Below are 27690 nucleotides of genomic sequence, written 5' to 3' on the forward strand. Positions count from 1 at the left end.
CCACAATAACTCTGTCTATCAAGCTTATATTCTCATTTAGACTTTACTCTCAAAGCCGTAACATCAATAGTTAATCATATTAGCTTCACTCTAAAGCCCTAACTATTATGATCACAAGCCTTTATCTCAAGCTTTATTTCTTAATATTATCATTATGCCTAGATTTCAAGGTATTTCAATCATATCTTTCATTACTAGGTGATTCTAGTCACAATTGATCATAAAGGTTCACGTTCAACTTTACATGTCAAGATCTTTCATATTCAATAAAGTCTAGTTCAATTCATGATTATATGATCCTAACTTTTATCAATTACTACACATGACATTGATTTAAGAAGATCACCTTAGAACCTTCAATTTCACCTCTAATGGCATAAACCCACAAAATATAAAATTCATCAAGTAAACTAGAGTTAACCATAGAAATCACATGAAATCATCATAATATCATAATTCAATGCTAATACAATCATAATTAGATATTATCCACTAGATTGGAATCATACCTAAGCCCAGCCCACAATGTAAGAACAACCCTAGCTAGAATTGGGTTTTTGGCTTCACGATTGGGGGAAAACTAAGGGGGCTCTACGGGTGGAAGAACCCATAGATGAATAATCTAACATACCTTAATTCAAAGCCTTAATCAAGCTCTCATCAATGGAGGAATTTCGACCTAGGTTGTTTCCCTCTTCTCTTCTTCTTCTTCTTCTTCTTCTTCTTCTTTTTCTTCTTCTTCTTCTTCTTTTTCTTCTTCTTCTTCTTCTTCTTCTTCTTATTCTTCTTCTTCTTCTTCTTCTTCTTCACTTCTAGAGAGAGAATTTGGGGTTCTTAGATGAATGAGTTAATGATTTAGTTTAAGGGTCTAATAGGTATTTATAGGTGGTTAACTAACTAACTAACTGACCTACCTTAACCCCTAATTAATTACAAACTTAATCCCCAAACACCTAACTTAAACTAAAATCTTAAAAATCTGCTTGACCTACGCCTCCTCCACCCACAGACCGTTGGTGGAGCTACTGGACATGCTGCACCTCCATAAGTGAGGTCTGTAGCTTAATTTTTGTAGGCCATTACAGGCCTTGACCCACGACCCCAATCTACGGGGCGTGTCCATCTACGGCCAGTAGATGCCATCCGTAGGTCACTTAAATTTGGCAGTTTTGGGGGTGGCTCTGGGGTCCTCCTCAAGGACCCCTTTGGTTGGTCCTTATGGGGTCGTACCTCGACGTTTAACCCCTAAAACCTCCATTTTAAGTACGGAAATTGTTTTTTACGACTTTTAATCCTCATACCACACTCCAAAACTCTTACAAAAAACTCTAAAACTCTCTAGTTCAACTTACTAGTTTCCGGGGCGTTACATATGTATTGAATGGGACCGAGTAAAAAAAAGTTGTTTTGGAACAAAAATATATTCTCTAAATTGTTAAATGTACTTATAATCTTAATCCTGATATAACTATCATGATCTATATATATTAATCATCGTTTTGATTTATTAAAAGGTGAGATTCTGAGATGGGTCAATATGCCTGGTAGATTGGATGATAATAATATATATATATATATATATATATATATTGGTGAAATAACAAGAAAGTTGATGGAATTCATGTCTCGATATAGAGATTGATGATATGCCTTTTTTATAAGCTTATAAATTTTCATCGTGTCAAACCTTGCAAGTGGATTTATGAATCTGACATATGAAATAGGTTAAGAAATGCTCTAAAAGAAATTAATCATTGATTTAAATTCTTCAGTAATTTAATTTATTGATTAGTATATGTATTCTTAACATAGGGAATTTCAAAATATAATAGAGAAGTGCAATTATGAATTTCTAGTGGAATAATTTGTAATTTATTATGGTAAGAATAATTCAAATTAATTATTTGAAACTATTTCCATAATAGGAAGCCTCGATAATTAATTATATGGTCCCTACAGTACTCATATTTAACTAAAACTCAGAATTCTATTTCTAAAGGAAAAGGGAGAGACTCTGAGTTTTCTTTTAAAAAGAAAAACATGCGTGCCTTTTTTCTTGAAGAAGAAAAATATGTCTTTTGGTTCTCCTCGTTGGACTGGTGTAACACCTCGGATTCGAGAAAGGTTAGAAAAGGAATAAGGGGCAAACTCACAAGCCAAAATGTTACCATGGGACCTCCATGGAGCCCCACATGGGCCGTGAAGGGAAGCACAACTTGTTTAACGGATAGTGGTAAGCTTCCCCCAGACCTGCCTCGCAGGTATCCCTCCAACGAAGGCCTTGACGGCTCGTGGAGAGGGAGACGGCTCGCAAAAGAGCTTGTGGGAGCTTGGCAGTGGTTGCCATCACCAGCATCCCTCCCACAGAGGCCTTGACGGCCTATGGTGAGGATGATGGGCCGTGGTAGTCTCCGTCAAAGTGCCTCACCAGCAGTGGTCTTATCCCAATAGCCACTAGTCCAAGGACAGCGACTGCCAAAACAGCTAGTGGTCCCTTAGACGGCTCGTGAGGACCACTATTTTGGGGGTTGCATCAACTGTAAGTCATGGGCTTTTGTGTCTTTTCCTAATTATTCCATCCCAATACTATGTCAGTTTACCCTTACCTAGAAGTCTTATATAAGTGTTTTTAACACCGAATTCCCCAATTGAAATCATTCTCTAAAATTCCTAAACGAAAAACAAGTCTTCCTCTCAAAATATTTCTCTCTAGAAAACTTGAAGAAGAAGGGATAAACCTAGGGTTCAAGTCAAGTCTCCAATTCTTTCTTTGAAGGAAAGCTTTTGGCATTAAGGTATCATAATTTTCATCCATGGAGCCCTCTCCCTCATGGAATTCCTAATTTCTCCAATTTATAAAGTTAGAATTCCCCAATTGAGTTAGGGTTTTCTTCTATGTCATGGGCTCCTTTGAATATTGATTTATTTGATTGTTTTATGATCTATCAAGCATGAATTGATATAATTACATGATTTTATGATGAATTCCCATGAACCCATGTCCAACCCATATTTTCTAGATATTGATGATTGAAAGTGGGTTTTGAACCATGAAAGGGGAATTATGGAATTATGCATGTTCTTATGAAATTGATGTAAATACTTAAGGATGATTTGAGAGTGAAGTATCAATGATGTTGTTGTTGTTGTGTTGTTGAAAGGATTTCTCACGTACACATGAAAGCATGATTATGAAAGGATTTTCTTAGATAAAAGGGATTCTTAAGGTTGAAAGGATTTCTCACCTAAATGAACCAATGTTAAGGAGCTATTCTAATATTAAGGCAAGATGCGATTACACATGCTCTCGATTGAAATATAAGAGGTGATTACCCATGTCACGTTATGTAAGGACAAGAGGCTATTACCCATGTTCCTATAAAAGATAAGAGGAAAATAATAAAAAACTAATTCGTGGAAGTTAAGCTTAGAACCAGTGGACAAGTGATGATTACCCGTGTCCCATAAACTATGTGCCAACATAGGATTGTCTAGATAGACATTAGCTAGTGGATCCACATAAGCTAGAAGCTCATGGTCATTACCTTGGCAAGTAGGACTCCTTTTTTGGGTATGGGAGACACCAAATTCCATGTTGATAGCTCACATGGTCTTCTATGTCGGTTAAGGCTACTTCCCACAAGAAAGCTATGATGAATTAAGGTTACTTCAAGTAAGTATCTCATTCATGTTTAAGATGATGACTATGTGCATTGACCATGTTTTATGACTCATGTTTTCTAACTCTTTTATCTCATGTTTTAGCTTGTCATTGCATCTCATGAAGGTATATCTTTTAAGTATGTTTTCAAATGTTTTATGCATAGCTATCATACTTGGTACATATTTTGTTCTAACGCATACTCTTTCCTACATTTCCTAAAATATAGGGTCCGACCTTATAGATTCGCACTTTCGTTGCTAGGGATCCCACATAGAAAATCAAAGTGTTGGTGAGTCCTCATACTATGAGGACGGATATTGGTTTCCCATTTTGTCTTTACTTTCATATTTTGAGAACTTGATGTACAGGTTGCGCCCCGATAAGCTCTTATGTACTTGATAACTTGAGACGATGTTTAGATTTCCACTTTTCTCTATAAAACTCTTATATGTTGAAACTCTCTTTTAATCTCTTGATTTCTATTATCTTGTCTATGTATTCTAAGTGGCTTGTATGGGGCCTCTCGGGGTCATATACGTCATGTTATGCTTAGGAACTACCTTGTATTGTGACAATATTGGTAATCAAAGCACAAGGTTTAGAAAGGTCCTAGGAAGTCTCATAAGTCACGTCGAGTAGAGTCTTGTTCATGAGTGTGAAACGCGTCACATTTATGAATAAAAGTCTATAAGATGTTTAGGAAACTCCACTTCTTTCATTACTCTAAAGTCGTGCGATAGAGTTTAACTTTATAATGTCTCTCTCCTAATCCTTATCTGATGATCTACAAGATATGGTCACTCGAAGGGCATATGCTAGAAGGAATGCGGGAGAGAATACGAATCAAAAGACTCTTCCTTAAGCTCCTCAAGTTCCAGTCGATCCTTTGGCTGAGCAAGTGACTAATGCGGAGTTTAGGGATGCTTTTCAAGTATTGTCTCAAGCCATGATGACCCAAGACAATAGGTAAGTTGTGGTCCCCGTGAACCCAAATATGGGTATGACGACATCTAGAGTGAGGGACTTCACTAGAATGAGTTCTCTGGAGTTTCATGGTTCTAAGTTTGAGGAAGACCCTTAAGAGTTCATTGATGAGGTTTACAAGGTGTTCATGATCATGGGAGTGACGCCAGTTCAAAAGGCGTAATTGGTGCTTACCAACTTAAGGGTGTCACCCAAATATGGTTCAACCAATGGAAAGAAGAGAGAGCGAAAGATGTGGGTCCTCTTGATTGGGAAAAGTTTAAAGTTTTTTTCCTTGATAGGTTCTTTCCCCTTGAGATTAGGGAGGCAAAGGTTCTTGAGTTCATCAAACTTTGTCAAGGAAATATGAGTGTGAAGGAATATGCTTTGAAGTTCACACAATTGTCTCAATATGCTCCTACTATGATTGCCGACCCTAGGGCAAGGATGAGTAAGTTTATGTTGGGTGTGTCCGAGATGGTGGTTAAGGAATTTCATACTGCCAATGCTTGTCAATGATATGGACATCTCTCATCACATGGTTCATGCTCAACAAATCAAAAAGGAGAAACTTTAGGAAAAGTCTAGGAAGGCAAAGAGGTCTAAGACTGGTGATGGTAATTTCTCACATTCAAGGTCTGATGGACATGGTTGTTCTAAATTTTGACAAAGGTTTTCTTTTCAAGGTTCCTCCAATGTTCCTTCTAAATTCAACAAAGATAGGGTGTCTAACCCTAAGCCTCAAGGAGGAAATGGTAGTGGATCTTCATTGTCTACTTGTGGTAAATGTGGAAGGAAGCATGAGGGTAAATGTCTAGCCAGTTCAAATGCTTGCTTTGGTTGTGGTAATATGGACCACAAGATAAGGGATTGTCCCTCAGTTGCTAAGAATGAAGGAGATAGTCATCGACGGGCTAAACCTAATCCTTCATCTGGTCCTAGTGGAAGTCATAAGAAAAACAGATTTTAGACTCGTGGTGAACAAGAAGGTTCTCCCGATGTGGTAAGTCTTCCAACTTGATGTTTATGCTTTACTTGATCCTGGTGCTACCTTGTCTTTTGTGACGCCATATGTGGCTATGAGGATTGATATTCTTCAGGAAATGTTGTTATATCATTTTTCTGTCTCTACTATTGTTGGTGATTCTGTTGTGGCTAAGAAGGTCTATAGAAAGTGTCATGCGCCTTATCACATGAGTCACTCTTGTTGCCCTCGTAGAGTTTGATATGCTAAATTTTGATGTTATCCTTGGAATAAATTGTTTGCATGAATGTTACGCCTCTATTGATTGTAGAACCTGTGTAGTCAAGTTTCAATTTCAAAATGAACTCATCCTAGAGTGGAAATGGTGAAATTCTATGCCTAATGTCAGTTTGTTTCTTGTCTTAAAGCTAGAAAGATGATTTATAGGGGTTGCATTTATCATCTAGTTAGGGTAAGGGATATAGATTTTGATACACCTACGCTTGAGTCGGTCCCCGTTGTTAATGAGTTTCCAGGAGTGTTTCCAGAAGATTTATCCCGTATTCCTCCCGAAAAGGAAATAGACTTCGTTATTGACCTTCTCCCCGATGCACAAACTATCTCTATTCCTCCTTATCGTATGGCCCCAGCAAAACTTAAGGAATTAAAAGAGCAGTCGAAGGATTTGTTGGATAAGGGGTTCATCTGACCAAATATCTCGTCATGGAGTGCTCTAGTTTTTGTTTGTTAGAAAGAAAGATGGTTCGCTCCGTATGTGTATTGACTACCGGAAATTGAATAAGGTAACCATTAAGAAAAAGTACCATCTTCCAAGGATAGATGAATTGTTTGACCAACTTCAAGGGGCTAACTATTTTTCCAAGATTAACCTTCAGTCGGATTATAATCAACTGAGGGTGAAAGAAGATGACGTTTCGAAAATGGTTTTTCAAACTCGGTATGGTCATTATGAGTTTTTAGTAATGTCGTTTGGTTTGACTAATGCTCCGGCAACATTTATGAATTTGATGAATAGGGTGTTTAGACAATACCTTGACATGTTTGTGATTGTGTTCATTGATGATATATTGGTCTATTCGAGAAGTGAAGACGAGCATACCAATCATTGTGTTGCAAGTACTCAAGGACCAACAATCTTTGCAAAGTTTAGTAAATATGAGTTTTGGCCAAAGTCTGTATATTTTCTTGGGCATATTGTTTCCGGTAAGGGTATTGAGGTAGATCCTAAGAAGAGGAACGCGGTTAGAGTTGGCCTAGACCTCTCACCCCTTCGGATATTAGCAGTTTCTTGGGTCTAGCCGGTTACTATAGGGGTTTTTTTGAAGGGTTCTCTTCGATCACTTCTCCATTGACGACTTTGACTCAAAAGAAGGTTAATTTCTTATGGTCCGAAGCTTGTGAAAGAAGTTTTCAAGATATGAAGGACAAACTTACTTCCGCTTCAATGTTGACATTACCGGAATGGACAAATGGTTTTGTCATTTATTGTGATGCCTCGAGAATTGGGTTAGGATGTGTCCTTATGCAAAATGAGAAAGTTATTGCCTATGTTTCAAGGCAACTTAAGATTCATGAAAAGAATTATCTTACCATGACCTTGAACTAGCGGTGGTTGTGTTTGCCTTAAAAATTTTGAGGCATTATTTGTATGTAGAGGCTTTCTCCCAAGGGGAAGATGGTGTACTTAGATATCAAGGTCATTTGTGTGTTCCTAATGTGGATGACTTGAGAGAACAAATCTTATCAAAAGCCCATGGTTCTCGATATTCCATACACCCGGGAGCCATCAAGATGAACTGTGACTTGCGGGAGATCTATTGGTGGAATGAGATAAAGAAAGATATTATGGAATTTATGGCTAAGTGCCCCAATTGTCAACAAGTGAAAGTTAAGCATCAAAAGTCGAAAGGTTTATCTCAAGATATTAGCATTCCTACATGGAAGTGGGAAGACTTGAACATGGACTTTATTGTTGGGTTGCGTCGCACTCGGCGACAACATGACTCAATTTGGGTTATTGTAGATCAGATGACAAAATTGGCTCATTTCATTACCGTCAAGGTTTCTTATTCGGCGGAGGAATATGCCACGTTGTATTTGAAGGAAATGGTGAGGTTGCATAGAGTGCCCTTATCCATTATCTCCGATTGTGGTACCTAATTCACTTCGCAATTTTGGAAATCTTTCCAAAAGGGTCTTGGTACTCGTGTTAAGATTAATACGACATTTCATCCCCAAACCAATGGGCAAGCGAAGCGTACTATCCAAACTTTTGAAGATATGTTGAGAGTATGTGTAATTGATTTCAAGGGTAACTAGGACGATCACTTGCCTGTGATTGAGTTTGCATATAATAATAGTTATCACTCAAGTATTGGTATGGCTCCATCTGAAGCTTTTTTATGGTAGAAGATGTAGATCTCCTATAGGTTGGTTTAAGGTGGGTGAAGTGATAAGTCCAAGATTTGGACTCATTTAGGGTTGTATTTACAGTGATTTAGTGTCCTCAAATGCTTATTTTGTGCCCATATAAAACCCTTGATTTCCAAGTATATGGATTGAGGAACAAAGTAAGGACACTAATCTACAAAAAGGAACAAAGTGAGCTGAAAGAACGAAGAAATGCAAAGCCTGGTGATCGCCAAGTCCATTTGGCGAGTCGCCGAATGGGCATTTGACTGCCTAAAGTTCCAGTGTGCCAAGTCCTGAAGGAAAGAACCAAGTTGGCGAGAGAAAGAAGCAGTTGGTGGATCGCTGAGTGGTTCCACGATGCAGTGTTGGATCCCCCAAAGTTACAGACCTTGAGGATGCTGAAGGCCAAGGCGAGAAGGCAATGGACTTAACAAAAGGGCGGATCGCCGAGCTGTTCGGCGAGCCTGACTTACTTCGCCGAGTGGCTCTTCGCAGCACATTTTTGGCGACTATAAATACATTTTTGAACATTTAGTTTAGTATCTATCTAATTATCAACCTTTCATTATTGAATTGTTGTTTAGTTAATTTTAGAACTCTGAGTATTGAGGTTAGATTTTCTGAAGCTTTGGAGAATTGAAGTTTTTCACTTTTGAGAAATTGAAAGTGGGTCTTTGAGATTCTTCGACTTGGAGCATTGTAAGGACGAAATTAATCTTACCCAGTTGATGGAAACTCAATTTGGTAACGATTTTTATCTTTTATGATGTCTAGCTAAAACCCCAATTCTTGGGGTGTGATTATGGGCTGATTTAGCTTATGGGTATTGTTAATTGTTAGTTTAAATGTTGTTTAGAAGTGAGTTCAATCATTAATTGTGGTTTAATTTAAGAACTATAGTTGCAAATGCAGTTCTACCTTCGTGTTTTTGTCTTGCTCGAGAGAGAGGTTTTAAAACCAAGATTATTGATTGATGGTTAGTGGGTATTGGGTTGTCATGGGTTCAACTCGACAGAGTGAATACTAAACCCAATTCCACACATTCAGCTCGAGAGAGTGAATGGACTAAGGTGTGGGTTGTTCTTATTTTGTATCTTGTCGATGTTCGAGAGAAATCGACTTGATTCGGGGTAAATTGTTCAATATAAAGTTTACCTCCTTTATAACCTAGCTTACTCACTAATATCTAGCTCTTTACTAATAGTTGCAATTACCCTTTTGTCTATATTAGCCTATAATTGAATCACATCCCAAGAACCCGTCTCATTATCGTATATCGTATTGTTTGTTGTTGTTGTCGTTGATAATTAAACCCAAAACCCCCTGTTATTTGACATTCGTGTCACCTCCTGATTTGAATTATGTTTTTATTCGATAATGTTTATTCCTATGACTGAGTTGACCATATTCATACTTCCTATTTGATTCTCAAACACGTACCACTTCCTGTGGGATTCGTGCCAACTTATTTAGTTGGGTTATATACTAATTAACGATCGTTAACACTTAGAATTGGATGAAGTGTCTTTGAAACGTTATTAATCATGAAGTTTCTTTGTTAGGACTCGAGTTGGTTCATGAGGCTATGGAGAAAGTTTGGCTTATTAGAGAATGGTTGAAAATAACTCAAAGTCAACAAAAGTCCTTTGCCGATGTGAGAAGAAGAGATCTTGAGTTTGAGGTAAATGATTGGGTCTACTTGAAAATCTCACCCATGAAGGGTGTAATGAGGTTTGGGAAGAAAGGGAAGCTTAGTCCCCGTTATGTGGGTCCATATCAGATTTGAGACATATTGGAAAGGTTGCTTATGAAATTGATTTGCCTAATGACTTGGTATCGGTGCATTCTATTTTCTATGTCTCCTTGTCGAAGAAATGTGTTGGAGATCCGAAATCTATAATTTCCTTAGAAGGTTTGGAAGTTGAGGAGACTCTTTCATATGAGAAAGTTTCGGTTGAGATTTTAGACCGGCAAGTCAAGAAGTTGATTCCGTAAAAGTTCTTTGGAGGAATCAGCTAGTTGAGGGTGCTACTTGGGAGGCCGAGGCCGATATGATATCCCGATATCCTCATCTCGTTCCCTCTGTCCCTACTCAAGCTCGAGGTATTTAGCTCCTTATGGTTTACTCATTAGGTGTCATGTGTCTTAGATATTCCCATGATTTCCTCATTATGCATGATTTATGAAAAGCTTAAGTTTTGAGAAAATGAACTTACATGATTGATACCTACATGTTTATGTGCATTTCAGTATGAGTTTTATATAGACTTTATGATTTGATGTTTTGAACATGTTTTAGCTTGAAGTTGATGTTTCCTCCGGATATGTGCACCTATGTGATAACATGCATGTTGGTCTGTTAGGTTTGAGTTCCTACCTTCCTTATAATGTCTTGAATCTTATTTGAGGATGAATGACCCCAAGGGGGAGATAATGTAACACCTCGAATTCGAAAAAGGTTAGAAAAAGAGTCAAGGGGAAAACTCAAAAGCCAAAACTGGACCATTGGACCCTCCATGGAGCCCCACACGGGTCGTAAAGGGAACCACGATCCATTTAATGGCTCGTGGTAAGCTTCCCCCAAACCTGCCTCGCAGGGATCCCTCCCACGGAGGCCTTGACGACTCGTGGAGAGGGAGACGGCTCGTGAAAGAGCTCGTGAGAGCTTGGCAGTGGTTGCCATAGCCAGCATCCCTCTGACAAAGGCCTTGACAGCCCGTGGTGAGGATGATGGGCCTTGGTGGTCTCCATCAAAGTGCCCCACCAGCAGAGGTCTCGTCCCAAGCCACTGGTCCAAGGATCACGACTGCCAAAACGGCTGGTGGTCCCTTAGACGATTTGTGAGGACCACTATTTGGGGGGTTGCGTCAACTGTAAGTCAGGGGCTTTTGGGTCTTTTCCTAATTATTCTATCACAATATTACATCGTTTTTCCCTTACCTAGAAGTCCTGTATAAGTGTTTTTAACCCCAAATTTCCCCAATTGAAATCATTCTCTCAAATTCCTAAAAGAAGAACAAGTCTTCCTCTCAAAATATTTCTCTCTCTATAAAGCTTGAAGAAGAACGCATCAACCTAGGGTTTCAAGTCAAGTCTCCAATTCCTCCATTGAAGGCGAGCTTTTGGCATTAAGGTATGATAGTTTTCATCCATGGAGCTCTTTCTTCCATGGAGTTCCCAAATTCTCCAATTTACAAAGTTAGAACACCCCAATTGAGTTAGGGTTTTCTTCCATGTCATGAGTTCCTTTAAATATTGATTTATTTGATTGTTTTATGATCTATCAAGCATGAATTGATATAATTACATGATTTTATGATGAATTACCATGAACCCATGTCCAACCCATGTTTTCTAGATATTGATGATTGAAAATTGGTTTTAAACCATGAAAGGTGAATTATGGAATTATGCATGTTTTATGAAATTGATGTAAATGTTTTAAGGATGATTTGAGAGTGAAGTATCAATGATGTTGTTGTTTTGTTGTTGAAAGAATTTCTCACATACACATGAAAGCATGATTATGAAAGGAATATCTATGATAAAAAGGGTTCTTAAGATTGAAAGGCTTTCTCACCCAAAATGAACCAATATTAAGAAGTTATTCTAATGTTGAGGCAAGAGGCGATTACCCATGCTCTCTATTGAAAGACAAGAGGCGATTACCCATGTCACATGATGTAAGGACAAGAGGCGATTACCCATGTCACATGATGTAAGGACAAGAGGCTATTACCCATGTTTCTTTAAAAGATAAGAGGAATATAATCAAGAACTATTTCGTGAAAGTTAAGCTTAGAACCGAGTGGACAAGTAGCGATTACCCGTGTCCCATAAACTATGTTCCAACATAGGATTGTCTAGATAGACATTAGCTAGTAGATCCACATAAGGTAGAAATTCATGGTCCTTATCTTTACAAGTATGACACCCTTTTTTCGGTGTGGGAGACACCAGATTCCATGTTAATAGCTCACATGGTCTTATATGTCGGTTAAGGCTACTTCCCACAAGCAAGCTATGATGAAGTAAGGTTACTTCAAGGAAGTATCTCATACATGTTTAAGATGATGACTATGTGCATTGACCATGTTTTATGACTCACGTTTTCTAACTCTTTATCTCATGTTTTAGCTTGGTCATTGCATCTCATGAAGGCATCTCTTCTAAGTATGTTTTCAAATATTTTATGCATGACTATCATACTTGATACATATTTTGTACTAATGCATAATCTTGTCTACATTTCCTAAAATGTAGGGTCCGACCTTACAGATTCGCACTTCCGTGGCTAGGGATCTCACATAGAAGATTGAAGTGTTGGTGAGTCCTCATATTTCGAGGACCGAGATTGGCTTCCCTTTTTGTCTTTACTTTCAATTTTTGAGAACTTGATGTACGGGTTGCACCCCAATAAACTCTTATGTACTAGATGGCTTGAGACGATGTTTAGATTTCAGTTTTTCTCTATAAAACTCTTATATGTTGAAACTCTCTTTTAATATCTTGATTTCTATTATCTTGTATATGTATGCTAAGTGACTTATATGGGGCCCCTCGGGGTCTTATACGCCATGTTACACCTAGGGGCTACCTTGGGTCGTGACAACTGAGAAGAAATCTCTATAATTAGGAATTCTTCTAACCCTAGAAAGAAATAAGTTTTCTATTCGATAGTTGTCCACCCAAGTATTGAGAGAGTTCGGATGTGAACTTGGAATCACTGTAGAAGACAATGAACTATTGTTTAACTTGTGGAGTCACATGAAGGTCTAATTTGTGGATTTGCTTGAAGGTATCTGCTCACACTTCAACACTTCAAGAGGTAATTCTTAAATCAATTTTCATAAAGTTTTGTGTGTTCTAGCACAAACGAATTGATTATCTATTTTTCATGTAATCAATATGATTCTGGTTCGTTGTGCATATAGTTTCCAACATTCTCATATTCAATTAACAAAATTAATCATTTGTCATCATTGCCATCAATGAACAAAATTAAGTAATAGATTATTTGCTTACAAAAAAATATCTTGTTCTGAAGAAGAGATAAATAAACACATACTTACCCGGTATATTCCTTATACAGATCATTGTAATCATTAGGCATTTGATCAGTTTGCATCCTGTTTAAAAATTGTTTCCGTCGCAGTACTTTTAAGAACACATATAAGTACTTAATAAAACGTATTCTACCTTTGGAATGATTTTGTAGTGGACGGAAAATGATTTTGAATTGGTTAGAGTCTCATGTTAATAACGTGTTATGAAACTATATAAAATAATGAAAAGAAAGTACGGAGAAGACATAACTTATTATTTCTGATTTTACAATGAAGAGAACCCCTGTATTTATAGAGAAAAATTGACTTGGTCCCAAAGTTAGATTCTTAAATTTTCTCTAAAAGATATACATTCACTATAGTTATAACATTCTGGTAAAAATCACCCCTGTATTTATAGAGAAAAATTGACTTGGTCCCAAAATTAGATTCTTAAATTTTCTCTAAAAGATATACATTCACTATAGTTATAACATTCTGGTAAAAATCACTGTAATAACTAAACACAATAGCTTCCTCGGAAAGGAAACTTAAAGAAAGGTTCATTGGAACCCCTATGAAAAATGGGATTAATATCATAAAGAAGACATTATCTGGTAAACCGTTCATTGAAGCCTTAAAGAACTTCTCCTTAGCCACAACTCATACATAACCATATAAAAGGCATCAAAATCAATTGGGGAAACATGCCACTGGAAGTGTTCTCTTACCTTAAGAACATTGCTTTGCAATACTAAATACTCCTGTTGAGTTATGCCTTGAAGGATTTTCTTCAATAGAGGGATATCTAGCGTGGCAACAATGACTGAAAAATGTTTCCAGTCTAATATGTCCGCAAATGGAAGATCATAATGGTTGGCAATGATCACAGGTATACAGCCATAAAACAAGGCATCAACAATGCGAGAGTGTTGACTTCATAGCCTTTCACATGAAGGCAGAATTTGCTATCAACAAGTTCTTCAATATAAGATCTATCAAGGCGACCAAAGTGCACAAAGATGTCGGAATCATTTCCCCACCACTCTAGAAGCTTTTCACGTACAGGAGAATTTAGTGATCCAGCAAAAAATCCCAACTTTTTCCTGAAACCATCCAATAATATGAGTTTCTCTAAATCAAGAATCTCCATCAACCCCCAACATGGCAAACTATGTTATGAATAATATATTCATGCAAAAGCTATGGTTGAAATTTCTTTTCATAAATCATTAGCATATTTTTTTCGGAAAACGACCAAAAATACCCCTGAACTATCCGAAAAGGTTTAAATATACCCCTCATCCATCTATTGGGTTAAAAATACCCCTTAGTCCACCTTTTTGGTCCACTATTACCCTTAAAACTAACAGCCTTTTGTTTTTGAATTATTATTTCTATTAATTATTACGTGGCATCTTTCTATTGGATAAATTTTAGTATCAACCCATCAGATTTTTATCCTACCCACCCGACCCATACCCACATCCCTTAACCCAAACCCAATTTAAAGTTCCATCAAAAATAAAGATTGAATCATCTCCTCTTCCCCCCTAATAACCTACTTCTCTTCTTCCCTCTTTCGTATTAAGCAATTTCAAGATCAATTTCACTCCAAATGTTCAGATTTTTAGTGCAATATTTCGTTGAAGTTGAAGATTCAAGTTGAGCCTTGATTTTTGAAGTTACTTTAGCTTTAAAACACTTAACATTAGTCAATCTTACTGTGTTATTGATACAAATAAGAGTTCGTATGGTGTTGGTTGTAGTTGACTGCAGAAACATACCAGCCAAATCAAGAAACAAAGATGACATTTTCTAATTTGAATGTTGTACTATGTGAACATTCTTGTATTTCATTGTGCCACGAAATGACTTTACACTTCTGGAAAAATCAAATCCAAATTCAAAGCTATTCTTATCATTGTTAAACATCACAAATTCACCCAAACTATAAAATTGTAAGAGTATTGAAGAATACCAAGTCGATGAAATTAGAACTAAAATAGCTACAAAGCTACACCTAAACTCGATCAAAATAGCAGCAAAACTAACCTAAATTCTACCAAAAAACTACACCAAAACTTCAAAAATCAATGGTGCAACTTGAATCCTTCAACTTTAATGAAGTATTGCACTGAAAATCTGAACATTTAGGGTGAAATTGACCAATAAATGGATGAAGGGTATATTTAAACCTTTTTGGTTAGTTCAGGGGTATTTTTGGCCCTTTTCCGTATTTTTTTTAGTTAGGAATAGCAACTATAAATATAAATATGTGTCTTTGAGTTAGTAATAGAGTAATTTCCTTTGACAACATTGTTGTACTCTTTTCTCCTTTGATAATTATTAAATTTGATCGATGAGGATGAAATCATATTTTGAATCTATGATTTATGGATGTTGTAATGTAAGAACGATCCTTATAAACACTCCTGCAAATCCTACTACTGTCCGGATTAAAATAATTTCAAGAAAAACTTCAGACAAGACAAAGTTATTGAGGGTGTTTTTTAAGCAACAAAACTAAATGATCATAAAGAAAGAGAGAGATCAATATTAATTAAAAAAATGTGCAAGTTAAAAACCAGTAGAAACTGAGGAGGAGCATTTTTTTTTAATTGCAGTAGCTAAAGCAAAGAATGAAAGTTGAAATTTACTTTCAATTAGTGCAGTTATTTTTTTAGCATAATATGTTGCTTAAGTTTAGTATGAATCTAAATATTAAATTTATATTTTTATTAGGTTGTTTTAGTTTTATTTGAATTTTGTTATGCAGATTTTCTACAAAGTATGTCTTCAGCTTGGCTATTTAAAAAAACCTCCTATGCTTAAAAAAATTATTGAGAGATATTTGTAGAACGCTTCAAACCAATTTTGTTGCAATATCTTATAAAAAACCAACAGATTCTCTAACAGTGCAGAGTGAATATTTTCATTGATAGTGCAACCAATACTTCTTACCGACAGCAAACTTGACAAAGAAAGAAAACTTTGTCAAGCTTTGGATTAGTCCCCCCCCTCCTCCTCTTCTTTCTCTTTTTTGCTCTATGTGTCCTCTTTTCACATTGTAGAGGGTTACATGTACACACTTCAAACAATATGAAGATGGGTGTAACAATATCAGAGAACTGCCAGCCGGATTAAATTGCTTGCTCATCTACCAGTTTTTCCCTCTCTGCACAAAAGAATGAGCATTGGCACACATACAAGGGCCAACTCAAGATGAATTGGTGAGAACATTCCTTGATGAAGGTTGTCAGGAGGAACATCTGGCATACATCAGACCAAATAGATTGATGACCTTTGTTGAATGGATCTCAAGTAAGGGGGAAAAAGGAGAAGCTAAGGAAATGTAAAGAAACCCGGTGCTAATCACATCATCCATGAGTTGGCTGCCATCTTATGTTGTAGGATTGAATGGTTTCCTAATCCTTCTACATATGTATCTTGGTATGCCTTTGGGTGCAAAAATTAAGGATATTGTTGTATGGCAAGGGGTGATTGAATAATTAAGGACGAAGCAGTACAAATCCTTTAGAGGCAGGCTAACACTTACTGACAATTTTCTCAATGGAATTCCCACTCATATAATGTCCTTATTTCCCATGCCTGCAAAGGTTGAAAGTCAATTGGATAGGATTAGAAGAAATTTCCTATGAGAAGGGGGGCCAAACAAGAGAAAGCTCTATTTGGTGAAACAGGAAACTGTTACAAGAGACAAAAAAACAATGGGATCGAGAATCAAGAATTTGAAGATGCAACACAAGAGTGTTATTAAAATGGCATTAGAGGTCTAATGACAGAAGAAGTGACTTATAGGAAAATGCTATTACTCTTAAATATGGTAAAGGAGATGAATTGCGCACCAACAATGTTAAAAGTGTTGATGGCTTCTGTTAGAAAATACATCGTGGGCCTCTGTGATGAATTTTTTGTAATGATCGTCTAGGTCATTTCCTCTTTTTTTGTGTTAATTAGGCGTTTAGAGCTTTCCTATAGCAACCCCTAGTCATTTTTTACTAGATGGGACTCATAGTTTTGTCACCTGGTCGTTCGTTTGGTTTTGTCCGAGTTTTCGTGTTTTGGAGCTTTTGAAACATGAATGGTTGACTTCGGTCAAAAATTCAAGTCGACGGCCTCAGAATGCAACTATGACGGTTTAGTTAGCTACGAAACATCAAGTTTGGTCTAGAAGGACCTTTGGTGCGGACCTTGAGGCTTTTGGGCTCATTCCGAGCTACATCGTGGATTTTGGCTTAAATCAAAGCTTGAGTGTGGGATCCACTTTTTGTCGAGACAACCTCCGTTAGAAGATTTGACATCTCTGTTGAGTCCAGAATGTTGAATTTGGTGGGGTAGCATAGTTCGTTTGCATGCACAGGGTTCCGAATGATTCTCGAGTCCCTGTCGTGGCATTTTGCTAAGTTCAACTTGAGCTAGTGCAGCCTTTGATGGTGCACCTCAATTTTTTCATCGCGTTCGCAGGCTTGGAGCCACGTTTGGGAAGACCAAAAGATTTGGTCACCGCATTCACGAGCTCAACTCTGCATTCGCGAAGAGAAGGGTCCCGACCCTTTGTGTTCCCAAAGAAGGGTCGGGGTTGACCTGACCCTGTTGACCACTGCAATCGCGGCCATGGGCCTGCATTCACGGAAGTCATTTAAGTGATCTTTTTCAAAAGAGTAGTCTCGAAAAATCTAATTAATGTGCAAATTGGTGAAGTTGATTTATTGGTCTCTAGAGCTCTGATTGAGCTCGTTTTCATTGCGTTAGGTAAGGAATTAATGGAGCTACGTGTTGGGACCATCGAGACTGTGTGGGGGACTCTAATTAGAGGTAAATTCTTGTCTTGGAGACCCTTCTTTCTCTCTTTAATGGTGATTTTGTGATAGCTTAATTGCAAGAACCGTTTAGCTTGTTTCAGAGCTCGGATTGTGCCCATTTTCGGGGCACAACTTCCTTGAGCAGTTTGGGACCAATTGACAAAGTCAATTTCAGGATTCCCGATGTGGGTCCCACAATGCCATTTTTAGTCTTTTTGGGCCTATCTCCAATTATTGCGATATGGGTGTAACACACATTTGTATTGACGTTGTGATCACTTATTTGATAGCATGGCAGCAATTGGAGGTGGTTCAGAAGGGTAAAGCTCCATTTTAGTGGATTTGAAGTGCGCACGGGCAGCTTTGAGGTAGGCTACGACTTACCGGTCTTTTGATTGAGCTTGTGTTAGTAAATTCATGTTGATTAGCTAGCTTTGGGTGGGGTTTCTAGCTTGTTTCATATTTAGTTGATAGAACGCATGCCTTAGCATTATTTTCGGATAGTTTTGGGAAATTGAGCATGCCAACTTTGGTTGTGTGGATTGTATCGTGTCTTTTGGTATCTTTAGTGTTTATTGTATTGATTGGTAGCTTGTTCTTGGCCTTAGACTTGTGATTTGGAGCCGTTTTGCCTTAGAAATTCTCTAACGTCGCTTAGTACGGCTTAACTCTCTTTAGACTAGTGTAACACACTTGGGTATGATATTATGAATCCTTAGCTGGCGACAACTCAACTCTTGTAACCGTTCATCCATAACTTCTCTTATGGTTCAACCCTGCTTAGTTCTTTGGCGATTTCTGGCCTTGTTGGCTATATTGGGTCGGGTCTGGGATTCGAGCTAGAGTGGGCGGGCACGGGCGGTCTGGTGTCCGAGCCGATTGGTCAGACGACGACTACTGGTGACTCTGAAGATGGTTTCGCTCTATGGTATCTTCCCCTATGAAGAAGAGCGTGTGATTGGGATACATTCAGAGTCTACTAGCTGCAGTTTGAGGTTCGTGCGCATGATTACTAGATGCGGTTCAAGGTTCGTGTGCATGCCTATTAGCCATGGTTCAAGGTCCGGGCGTATTTCTACTAGCCAGGATTTAAGACTAGGTATCACTTCTATTAGTCGATATCGAGCCCTGACTCGATGGTTCTATTGGGTTCTTCGGGATGCTTCACCGTGGTTTGAGTCCGAGGATGGCCATTTCAATTCTGGAATACTTTAGACTTAGTTAGTGTCACCCTTAGCTCTTCTGTGTACTCATCGGGCTTATGGGGTCCGTTTGAGTTACTTAATTTTGAATTGCCTACGAGTGTACCTTCTGGGCTTATCAGGGTCCAATTAGTTTATAGCTAACCGTGTTACTTTACCATATCGTCCTTGTTCTAGATTGTGGGCTATATAGTTAGGATTTCCATTATCGCTTCGTTCTTGTGACCTCTAGTTGCTATTACTTTCTCGCTTTCATATTGTTTTTACTTTCCAAGCACTGATGCTACTGGGTACCTGTTGTTTTGGTACTCATGCTACACTATGCATCTGTTTTCTTGATGCCGATCTGAACACTAGCCGACAACGATGATTCAAGCCTTCTTGGAGCATATCTTCAGAGATAGAAGGTGAGTTGATGGCGTCCTAGTTCGACCTATCTCCATTTGTATATAGTTTTGACTAGTCTTTTGTATTCAAGACAAGTATATACTTTTTGGTCCACTTTTGGGACTTGTACTCTTATAGTAGATTGTACTTTTGTTCCCAAGTCGTGGGATTGGATCTTGTATTCTGGCCTTTGTATATATTGTTGTTGTTCTCTTTTCCCTTGTGTTTCCTTTAAATTATTTTACTTTTCCCGTTGGATGTTGATTTTGCCCAATATGCATGTTACTGGTCGTTCCGGGATATGGGTTGGCTTACCGACTGATGGGCTATGGTAGGTGCCATACTAACTTGAGGTTCTGTGTCGTGACAATTTTTGACAATGTAAACCTGAAAGTTGGCAATAAAGGAAGGTAAAGTGTGGACACATAGGTGGCTTGATGACATTCCTTTAGAAGAGCAATTTCCAGATTTGCTTTTGAGATTTGTTTATAAAGGAACTAAAGTGGCAGAATGTTGTTCCTTTTGGGGATGGGACCTTCATTTGAGAAGGAACTCATTCGATTGGGAAATTGATAGTATTAATCCAGATGAAGACAAAGGTCCAGTGTTGTGGCTAGAGCAGGGTGACAAAAACATAATTTTCCATAGAATGGCAAATTCTCAAAGATGATTTAATAATTTAAACAAGCTGAAAGTAAATGGAGAAATGACAGATCCAGAGAGTATTAAAGGGGATATATTAGATTTCTACAAGATCTTATATGCTGAAACTGAAGTTTGGAGACCTGATTTCACATAGAAAATGTTCCAAGAATCAGTTGAAGAAGAACAATGCCTACAAAGACTTTTTGAGGAGCGTGAGGTTTTGGCTAGTATCAAGCTTTGTGCTATCGACAAGCACCAAGTTCATATGGTTATACAATTAACTTATTAGAAAAAAAAGAAAAATATTCTGTCAAATATACTTAAACTTACCTTAAATTGTTCCACTATGTTGGATAACCTCACAGGCTCAGCAAACTACCCAAGACCAAGTAACATGTGGGGATAGTTATTACACTTGATGGTGCAAATATCTCTTCAGGCTCTGGTGTGATGTCCACATCTAACAATTTTCTTAAATATGTAAGAGGGATATTTGTACTAATATGGGGACACCAAGGGGATGACAATCCTCCACAAAAGCCAAATGACCAACAGGAATAACTGAGAAGACCAAAACATAGGCCATATCCATGAAAATGGAACTAAGACTAAAGGTTGAAACAATAAAAACGTCTAACTGAAAATTGGATTTGATTGCTTTGAAGTTCTATGAACAGATTTCCGTACAAGACAAGTCAAACTGCAGGTTTGGGCAACTGCATCTACTAGAGTTGACTTAACACCAAGCAAATATCTTTCCTAGTCTAGGACTTATAGCTTTGGAAATGGAATTAGCCTGCAACTCCCCTAGCTGCACATCAACCCTCACCCCGATCCAAACCCTTGGAGCAAAAGTCCCTTGTAGAAGGACTCCCACTTCAATTTAACCTCCCTAACCCCCTATCATAAAGGGAAGATGATTGGTTATCTCTTGAAGGAATTCAAGCCCTCACAGGCAGGTGTAAAATCTAATAAGGTTTAACATGCACGACACCAGAAAGAATGGCATATGATGAATGCCAATAAAAAGCTTCCCAAAAGTTGGAGATATGATGAATCCCAGTAAGAGTTTTCCACGATTATATGACAAAATAAACAAAACTATCTTGTAAGATTTGATATTAACCTCAGATAAGTAGTTCCATATCTGAAACACATGCATGAAATAAGTAAATAACTAGAAAGGACTCAGCTGACCTTTTATAAGGTGCAAAATTTGGGTTACCACCTGGCCTTGGCCAAATCTGTGGCAATGATGCATCTTTATGTGGAATATATGCTGATACGAAATAACTTGAAGTACACACAACTTGGATCGCGTTGATCTTAACATCAACTACTTTCTCCATGGCAAAACGACCAATAGAATGACAGGCAACATAGAAATGGTCAGCCCCATTGGTTAGGTTCCAGTAAGGGTACTCATTACTAATATTGAAGATGTAGCTTTTTATGAAGTCTTTAATACCATTGATCCCCACTCGTGGATCATGTCGCAATCGTGCAATTGAGAAAAGTAGAAAGAAGAGATCGGCATTGGAAGGATCCCTTGTAATAAAATGGCTCATCTTGAGAACTTTCTTGAAGTAACTTTCACTTGCATAGTTTCCACCTGGCTCAAAATCAACAGCCAAGAGTACATTGGAAAAGGGATCATCCTTTTGGTGAGGATAAACATATATCTTCAGGCTCCTATTCATTTCTTTGTAGTTGTCCACAAAGGCATCTCTGTCATGGAATACGTCATTGTCATTCACATGGTTTCCTGAAAATAAAAGCCAACCATTTCTAGATCCAGCAAATAAGCGACAAATCACAGACAATACAGTAATCAGGGCTGACAAACCCTGCCAAAATGCCAATCAGGACAGAATATTGTCGGGCTGAAGGCAATTACATTTGCAGCAGATACTATAGCATTCATAGAATATAATTATTTCAGTATAGACTATCTGAACTTCATACTTAAGAAAAGAAATAGTAGTTATCAATATGGCAAAGAGATACAACTTAAAGAAGGCCAAAAGGACATGGTTGGACTCCACAATTGCATTACACTACAATCTATTTAGTTTTTCAAAGGTAAACTGGGTCAAAGATACTAGTTTTTCCATATTAGTTTAACTTATAAAAGGCCAACCAGTGGATAACTGAACAAAATTAGACTGGAACACCTATCTACAGGCCGTGCTTAATCAACATAATAAGACAGGATACAACAAGAAAATGTTACATTGTCATCTTGTTTACTTATCCGTTTCTGTAAGTCACTACAATAGCAGGTAAGTTCTTAAAATGTCTCCTTTACACAGTCCCAGGAGAAACTCAAAAACAACTAATTCAACCCTCAAGGCGATAGTAGTTTGTAAGACATGTCTCCCAGATATAAAGGCATCTGTATAACAATTTAAACATGGTGAAGTAAGAAAAAGATTGCACTTCAGGTGTGATGAAATATAAAATATAAACCTAGATAGTGGCTCTAGCAAACAGGGAATTGCTGTGAAGACATTTCACAACAGAAATTGGGTGCCAAAGGTTTTATTTATTTACATATACATATAAACAAATATAGTTGTGGTATTAGGTGGCTTAAATAATCAAAACTGGGATTCCTTAGACATATAAGTAAGAATATAGTTGTGATGCTAAATATTTCTAAATAGTTGCTGAAAGAGAACCCTAAGTTGTGCTGATGAATAACTACATTGTGGGTTTAGAGGACCTACGAGGGGGTTATGTTTTTATTTGCTATCTATTACAGAAAAATCATTGCACTCATCTGATATAATAAAGAAAAAATACAAAAAATGAGAGGACAAGCAGGTTCAGATGACAGAAGGCACCTTAAGAAAAACCAATAGCCCAAACCCTTCGGGGTGGCCCAATGGTGCCATCCCGATACCGAATTATGAAGGGACCGGAATGCTTGAGAATAAGATTTAAGAGCGAATGTTGGAATACAGCCGAGTTTTCAACACTGATCCTGCCTACATATCCCTCAACTTAGGAAATCAGGCTGCTTGTAGTTCGACTCAATCGGTTGAAAAGGAAATCTATTATGCAAGATAACATTTGGTTCTGGAGAAGTGACAAAATAAGTCGAGTATGAAAAGGAGGTTTGCAACCTCTTAGCCATGAATGCGGCGCGCTTCACACCCATAATCAAGAATTTACACGGACATACTTTCCAAAGCTCTTGGCGCATTGTCATTCCGATTGGAAAGTTGCTTCCGGTAGTGGGCTTGGGACTTCCATGTTGGAGGTCTCAAGTTCGAAACCCCTTGCCAGCGAAAGCAAGGGGTTTGCCTTCTGGGTCGAGCTCGTCGCACCAGGCTTGCCTAGTGCAGGTTACCTCTCCTATGTGGTTTGCGAGCTATTGCATAGGAGCGGGGGTTTTACCCTGTGCGCACTCAAAGGGTAACGGCTGCGGGTTTCCCTTGTCATATAATTTAAATAAAAAAAAAAGCAATGGCCCAGTTTTTCCTGTTTCACAAGATTTCGCTACCTTTCCAAAAATAAAGTAATTACTTAAGATTCAGCTTAGTATATTCATACTCGAAGTTTGAGGTGAAAAGGAAAACAAAGAGAGAAGTGAAATCTTGCATATGATTTGGAGTTTTATTTTATTTTCCTTTTTCGATTTTTACGTTATGGCAAGCAAGGGTCCAACAATGTTTACCTTTCCCCTACTAGACAATCCTGAGAATATCCTTCATGTTCTACAATTGGAAATCATTTCTGTCAACCCCTTTTTCTGTAATTTCATATCCTGCTAATTGATTTCCTTAGTTTCTTTAGCTGCTTATAAGCACTTGATGTCTCTAAAGGAGATGCAAATCAATGAATACATCAACAATCTACTGAAATAGCTTTGTAGTACATCTATCTATCCAGCCAAATGAAGAAGTTGGACACAAACAGTTGAGGTTCTCCAATTCTAAAATAGGTAAGGCCTTTAAGCATCATCTCAAACCCCTAAAATTTAATAAAAATCAGCAATTCTTTTCAGTTGTGAATGAAAAGTGAGAGATAACAAACCTCCCTTTTCCATTCTGTTCTCAGGTTCAGATTTGGTGAATTAGAATTTGTATGGATGATACAAAATAAATTATTTTTTTCTCATTCAAAATGACCACATAATATCTCTTTAAATCAAAAGGTAGAAAATTTGTGCAGAATAGCCTACACCCAGAGAGAGAGAGTAAATTATTTTAGTGGTGTGGTCATACCATTGAATTGGACATGCGTATGTGTCTGAATAATTGGATTTCCAACAAATGAAATGTTGAGGGTAGAGTTGAATGTGAGATGGGTTTGGTGGGAATGGATAAAGAAATTGGAAGTGAAAGAAATGTAGAATAGAATGAAGAGACAACTCACAACACCTAAGCCTGTCGGTATCAGTATGAACATCATTACCGACGCCATTGGAGCTGCTCCTTGCTCCTTGTGCACATTCCAAAATGTAGGTGGAATGGAACCATTTAATGTTCATACTTGAGGGGTACAACCATTTATCCATTTGGTACAACAACACTTTGAAATTCTTCATTACATTCTTTCTCAGGCTAAAACTACGAAAGAATCACCTATGTTTATTCACAATATCCAAATGGACCTTGAATATTTCTTAACACTTTCATTATTTTCAAATTTTCTCCTCAAACCACAAGTCATATTAGGAAAATTAATACTCCATAATCAGTTTTTAATAAAATTAATAAACTATTCTAGAGTTACTTTTTTAGTTTTGGAAAAAACTAAAATAAGAATTTAGATCTAAAACTTATACTTTTTGATTACTCACGAACACCAGAAAATAAGTAAAAGAGCCACTTATTTTCCTAAAAGGCTAAAACACATTTTTTAGAAAAATTTTATGAAACATTTTCACTCCTACCAAAGACACCCTTTAGACAAAAACAAGTATTCGTTTAGAAACATGTTGCTCCCATTATCGTTTTTATTTATTTTGCATACTTAGGCTTGTAGAAGTGAGCTTATGCTATTTGCAAATTTAATCGTTCAGTTGATTTGGAGAAATGCATATTAGAGCAATTAAAAACTCATGAGTCATGCCGGAGTTTGAATCCTATAAATAGAAGTGCTTCCAAGTGTAAATAACACTTCATTTGTTTCAGGTAGTGAAAACAAGATATGAATTGGGATTTGCCTTTGATGGAACAAAAAGGATTGATATGAAGAAGACCAAATTTTCACTGGTGCTGGATATCTGATCTGAACACCAAAGTCTACTAAATAAAGTGAACATTTCGCTCATACAAACTTTTCCTGCATTAGGACAGGATGCTTCTTATACATACGGTATAACCAAATTGATGAGGAATAGAATATATATATAACGTTTTTTCCTAGCTACTAATTCAGAGAAAAGAAGCATAGACAGGTCAGTTTCTGGCTCAATTGGGGCACATTTCTAAATTGTATTTCAGCTTACACATGCCAACAGCTGAATGATCTCTGCAGCATAGTAGTAAAATCATCAGTTATGAAGCAAAATTTAGTAAATGCACCATGAACACAGATGCTAGTTTGAAATTTCCAAATAATTGGAATAACTACAGTTACAATCCAAACTCACCCAACAACATGCTCCACCAACTGAAGAATGACTTATGAGAACAAAATAGCATCCTTGTATAGGGGCCTTGTTCGATGCCCATAAAACACCTCAACATGTCAGTCTCATATTTCCCTGTTTGGTGGCACAAGTTTCTTTTAATACTTTCTCCAATGACCAATGGAAAAAAACAAATCAAATAAGAGATTGTGAGGATATTTAGGCCATGACGTTAGACCTCTGAAAAAGCCCTATAATAATGAATCAGACAAATGAAAACCTGCTGAGTCGATGAATTTCTCAGGGTGATTTGTTGACCAGACCCATGAACAAGAAGAAGAAGATCAAATCAGAAGGAGAAAGTAACAAACAATCAAACAGAGTGGATAATAAAAAAATATGGAAACTAGTGAATTAATTCTTGAAATAAAACAGATGAAAATTACAGCAGCCCTGTTACAAGAAAATTCTGAAAAAGATAACATATTACCAACGAAAATCAGTTACAAGAAAACAATAAGCATTAAGCTCGTTTGCCAGTTCTAGGTGAAGACTTTGGGCAGAGATCCCATCGCCCCTTTGCACGTCTCCGCTGAATAGTTGCTCTGCCACTGGTGGTGCTCATACGCTTGCGAAAACCATGTGTTCGAGCCAACGACTTCCTTGACCTATTCCTCTTAGTCTGACAAAGAGCATACTTCTTTGCCTGCACCACCAGGCCACTCCTTTTAGTGGTGCTCACTCCAATGTTGGAATTGAAGCCAAAGCCAAATGATGAACCTACGCCAGATATTAACTATTAGCTCCCTACTACTCATCATGCCAATTTAAGATCATATGCCTCTTGGCCCTTAAGGGTTTTGAAACTTTTTCCGTTGAATTGTTTTAGAATAAAGCTTTATCCAATTGATTTTGACTATAAAATCAGAAATACGATTCACTTTTTTCAATAGCACACCAATGTCAGACCACAAATATCCACAATAGACACTACAAATTTGAATTATATGGAATACTAGACATCAGAATGAAGAATTGCAAGATAACACACAAGGGAATAATTGCCTATTACGGAGTTCTCAAAAGAAGCAATTCAAACGAACATACTACCTGCCTACAACAGGAATCAATAAACAACCCCACATTACCAATTCAAATAACAACTGAAATCTCCAATTCACAGTAAATTTCTCTTTTCCCATTTCTCCATCAAAATTAAAAACGAAGATAGAGAATTTATGGGACTTACCGGAAAAGGATGTTGAAGAAGATAAGGTAGAGAGTGCAGAGGAAGGAAGAAAAGAGCAGTGAAGCAACCCAGAACGAGTAGAGGCATTAGAAGCCATTTTCAAAGTAGTCATTCTTGAAGAACCAGTACGTAGAGAAAGCGAAGCGGATGGTCCGTGGTTTCCTATTCCTGAACAGACCCAACTTCCCATTGACAAAGAAGCCATTTTTTCTCTCTTTCAAAACTCTCCCTCCTCTTCTATCTATCTACAGCCTACTTAAGAGGGTTTGATGCCTTATCTGCAATCCAAGGGACTCTTTGGGTAATCCGAAAAGAAAACGGGTTAAAGATGGATTTAGAGAGGGTTTCACATTGCTCCTAAAAATTACTCTATTTATTTCTATAAGCACTTTTAAAAAAATGACTTTTAGAAAAAATGATTTTGAAAAAAGCAGTTTGTGTTTGGGTAATTCATTTGAAAAGTGTTTCTAATAAGTAAATTGTGTTTGACTAATATTTTTTTTAAAGTGTTTTTAGAGTCAAATTACGAGAAAAAAAAAAGTAACTATCAATGTACTTTTAATATTAAGATTATTTTATAAAAAAAACTATTTTAAATATCTATTACAAAAATTGTAATTAAAATGTACATATTTAAATTTTCAATCAATACTATAAATAAATAAAATATTAATATAATATGAACATAAAATATTAAGCAAAACAAATTTAAAAATCATTCCCTTGAG

General features: G+C 37.3%; 1 protein-coding gene and 1 pseudogene across 1 annotated transcript; both read right to left on the reverse strand.

The window, feature by feature from the left end:
- Positions 1 to 13656: 13656 nt before the first annotated feature.
- Positions 13657 to 24576, reverse strand: LOC125827468 (probable glycosyltransferase At5g03795; annotated as a pseudogene).
- Positions 24577 to 26100: 1524 nt separating this feature from the next.
- On the reverse strand, positions 26101 to 27246 carry LOC125827507 (50S ribosomal protein L34, chloroplastic). Its single transcript, XM_049506806.1, has 2 exons — positions 26963 to 27246; positions 26101 to 26493 (listed from the first exon to the last, which is right to left on the reverse strand). The coding sequence occupies exons 1-2, from the start codon at positions 27165 to 27167 to the stop codon at positions 26237 to 26239; spliced, it is 462 nt and encodes a 153-aa protein (XP_049362763.1). The 5' UTR covers positions 27168 to 27246; the 3' UTR covers positions 26101 to 26236.
- Between the last annotated feature and the right edge of the window lie 444 nt (positions 27247 to 27690).

The sequence above is a fragment of the Solanum verrucosum genome, unplaced genomic scaffold (genome assembly GCF_900185275.1).
Source record: "Solanum verrucosum unplaced genomic scaffold, falcon-dt-bn FXZP01000294.1, whole genome shotgun sequence".
NCBI lineage: Eukaryota > Viridiplantae > Streptophyta > Magnoliopsida > Solanales > Solanaceae > Solanum > Solanum verrucosum.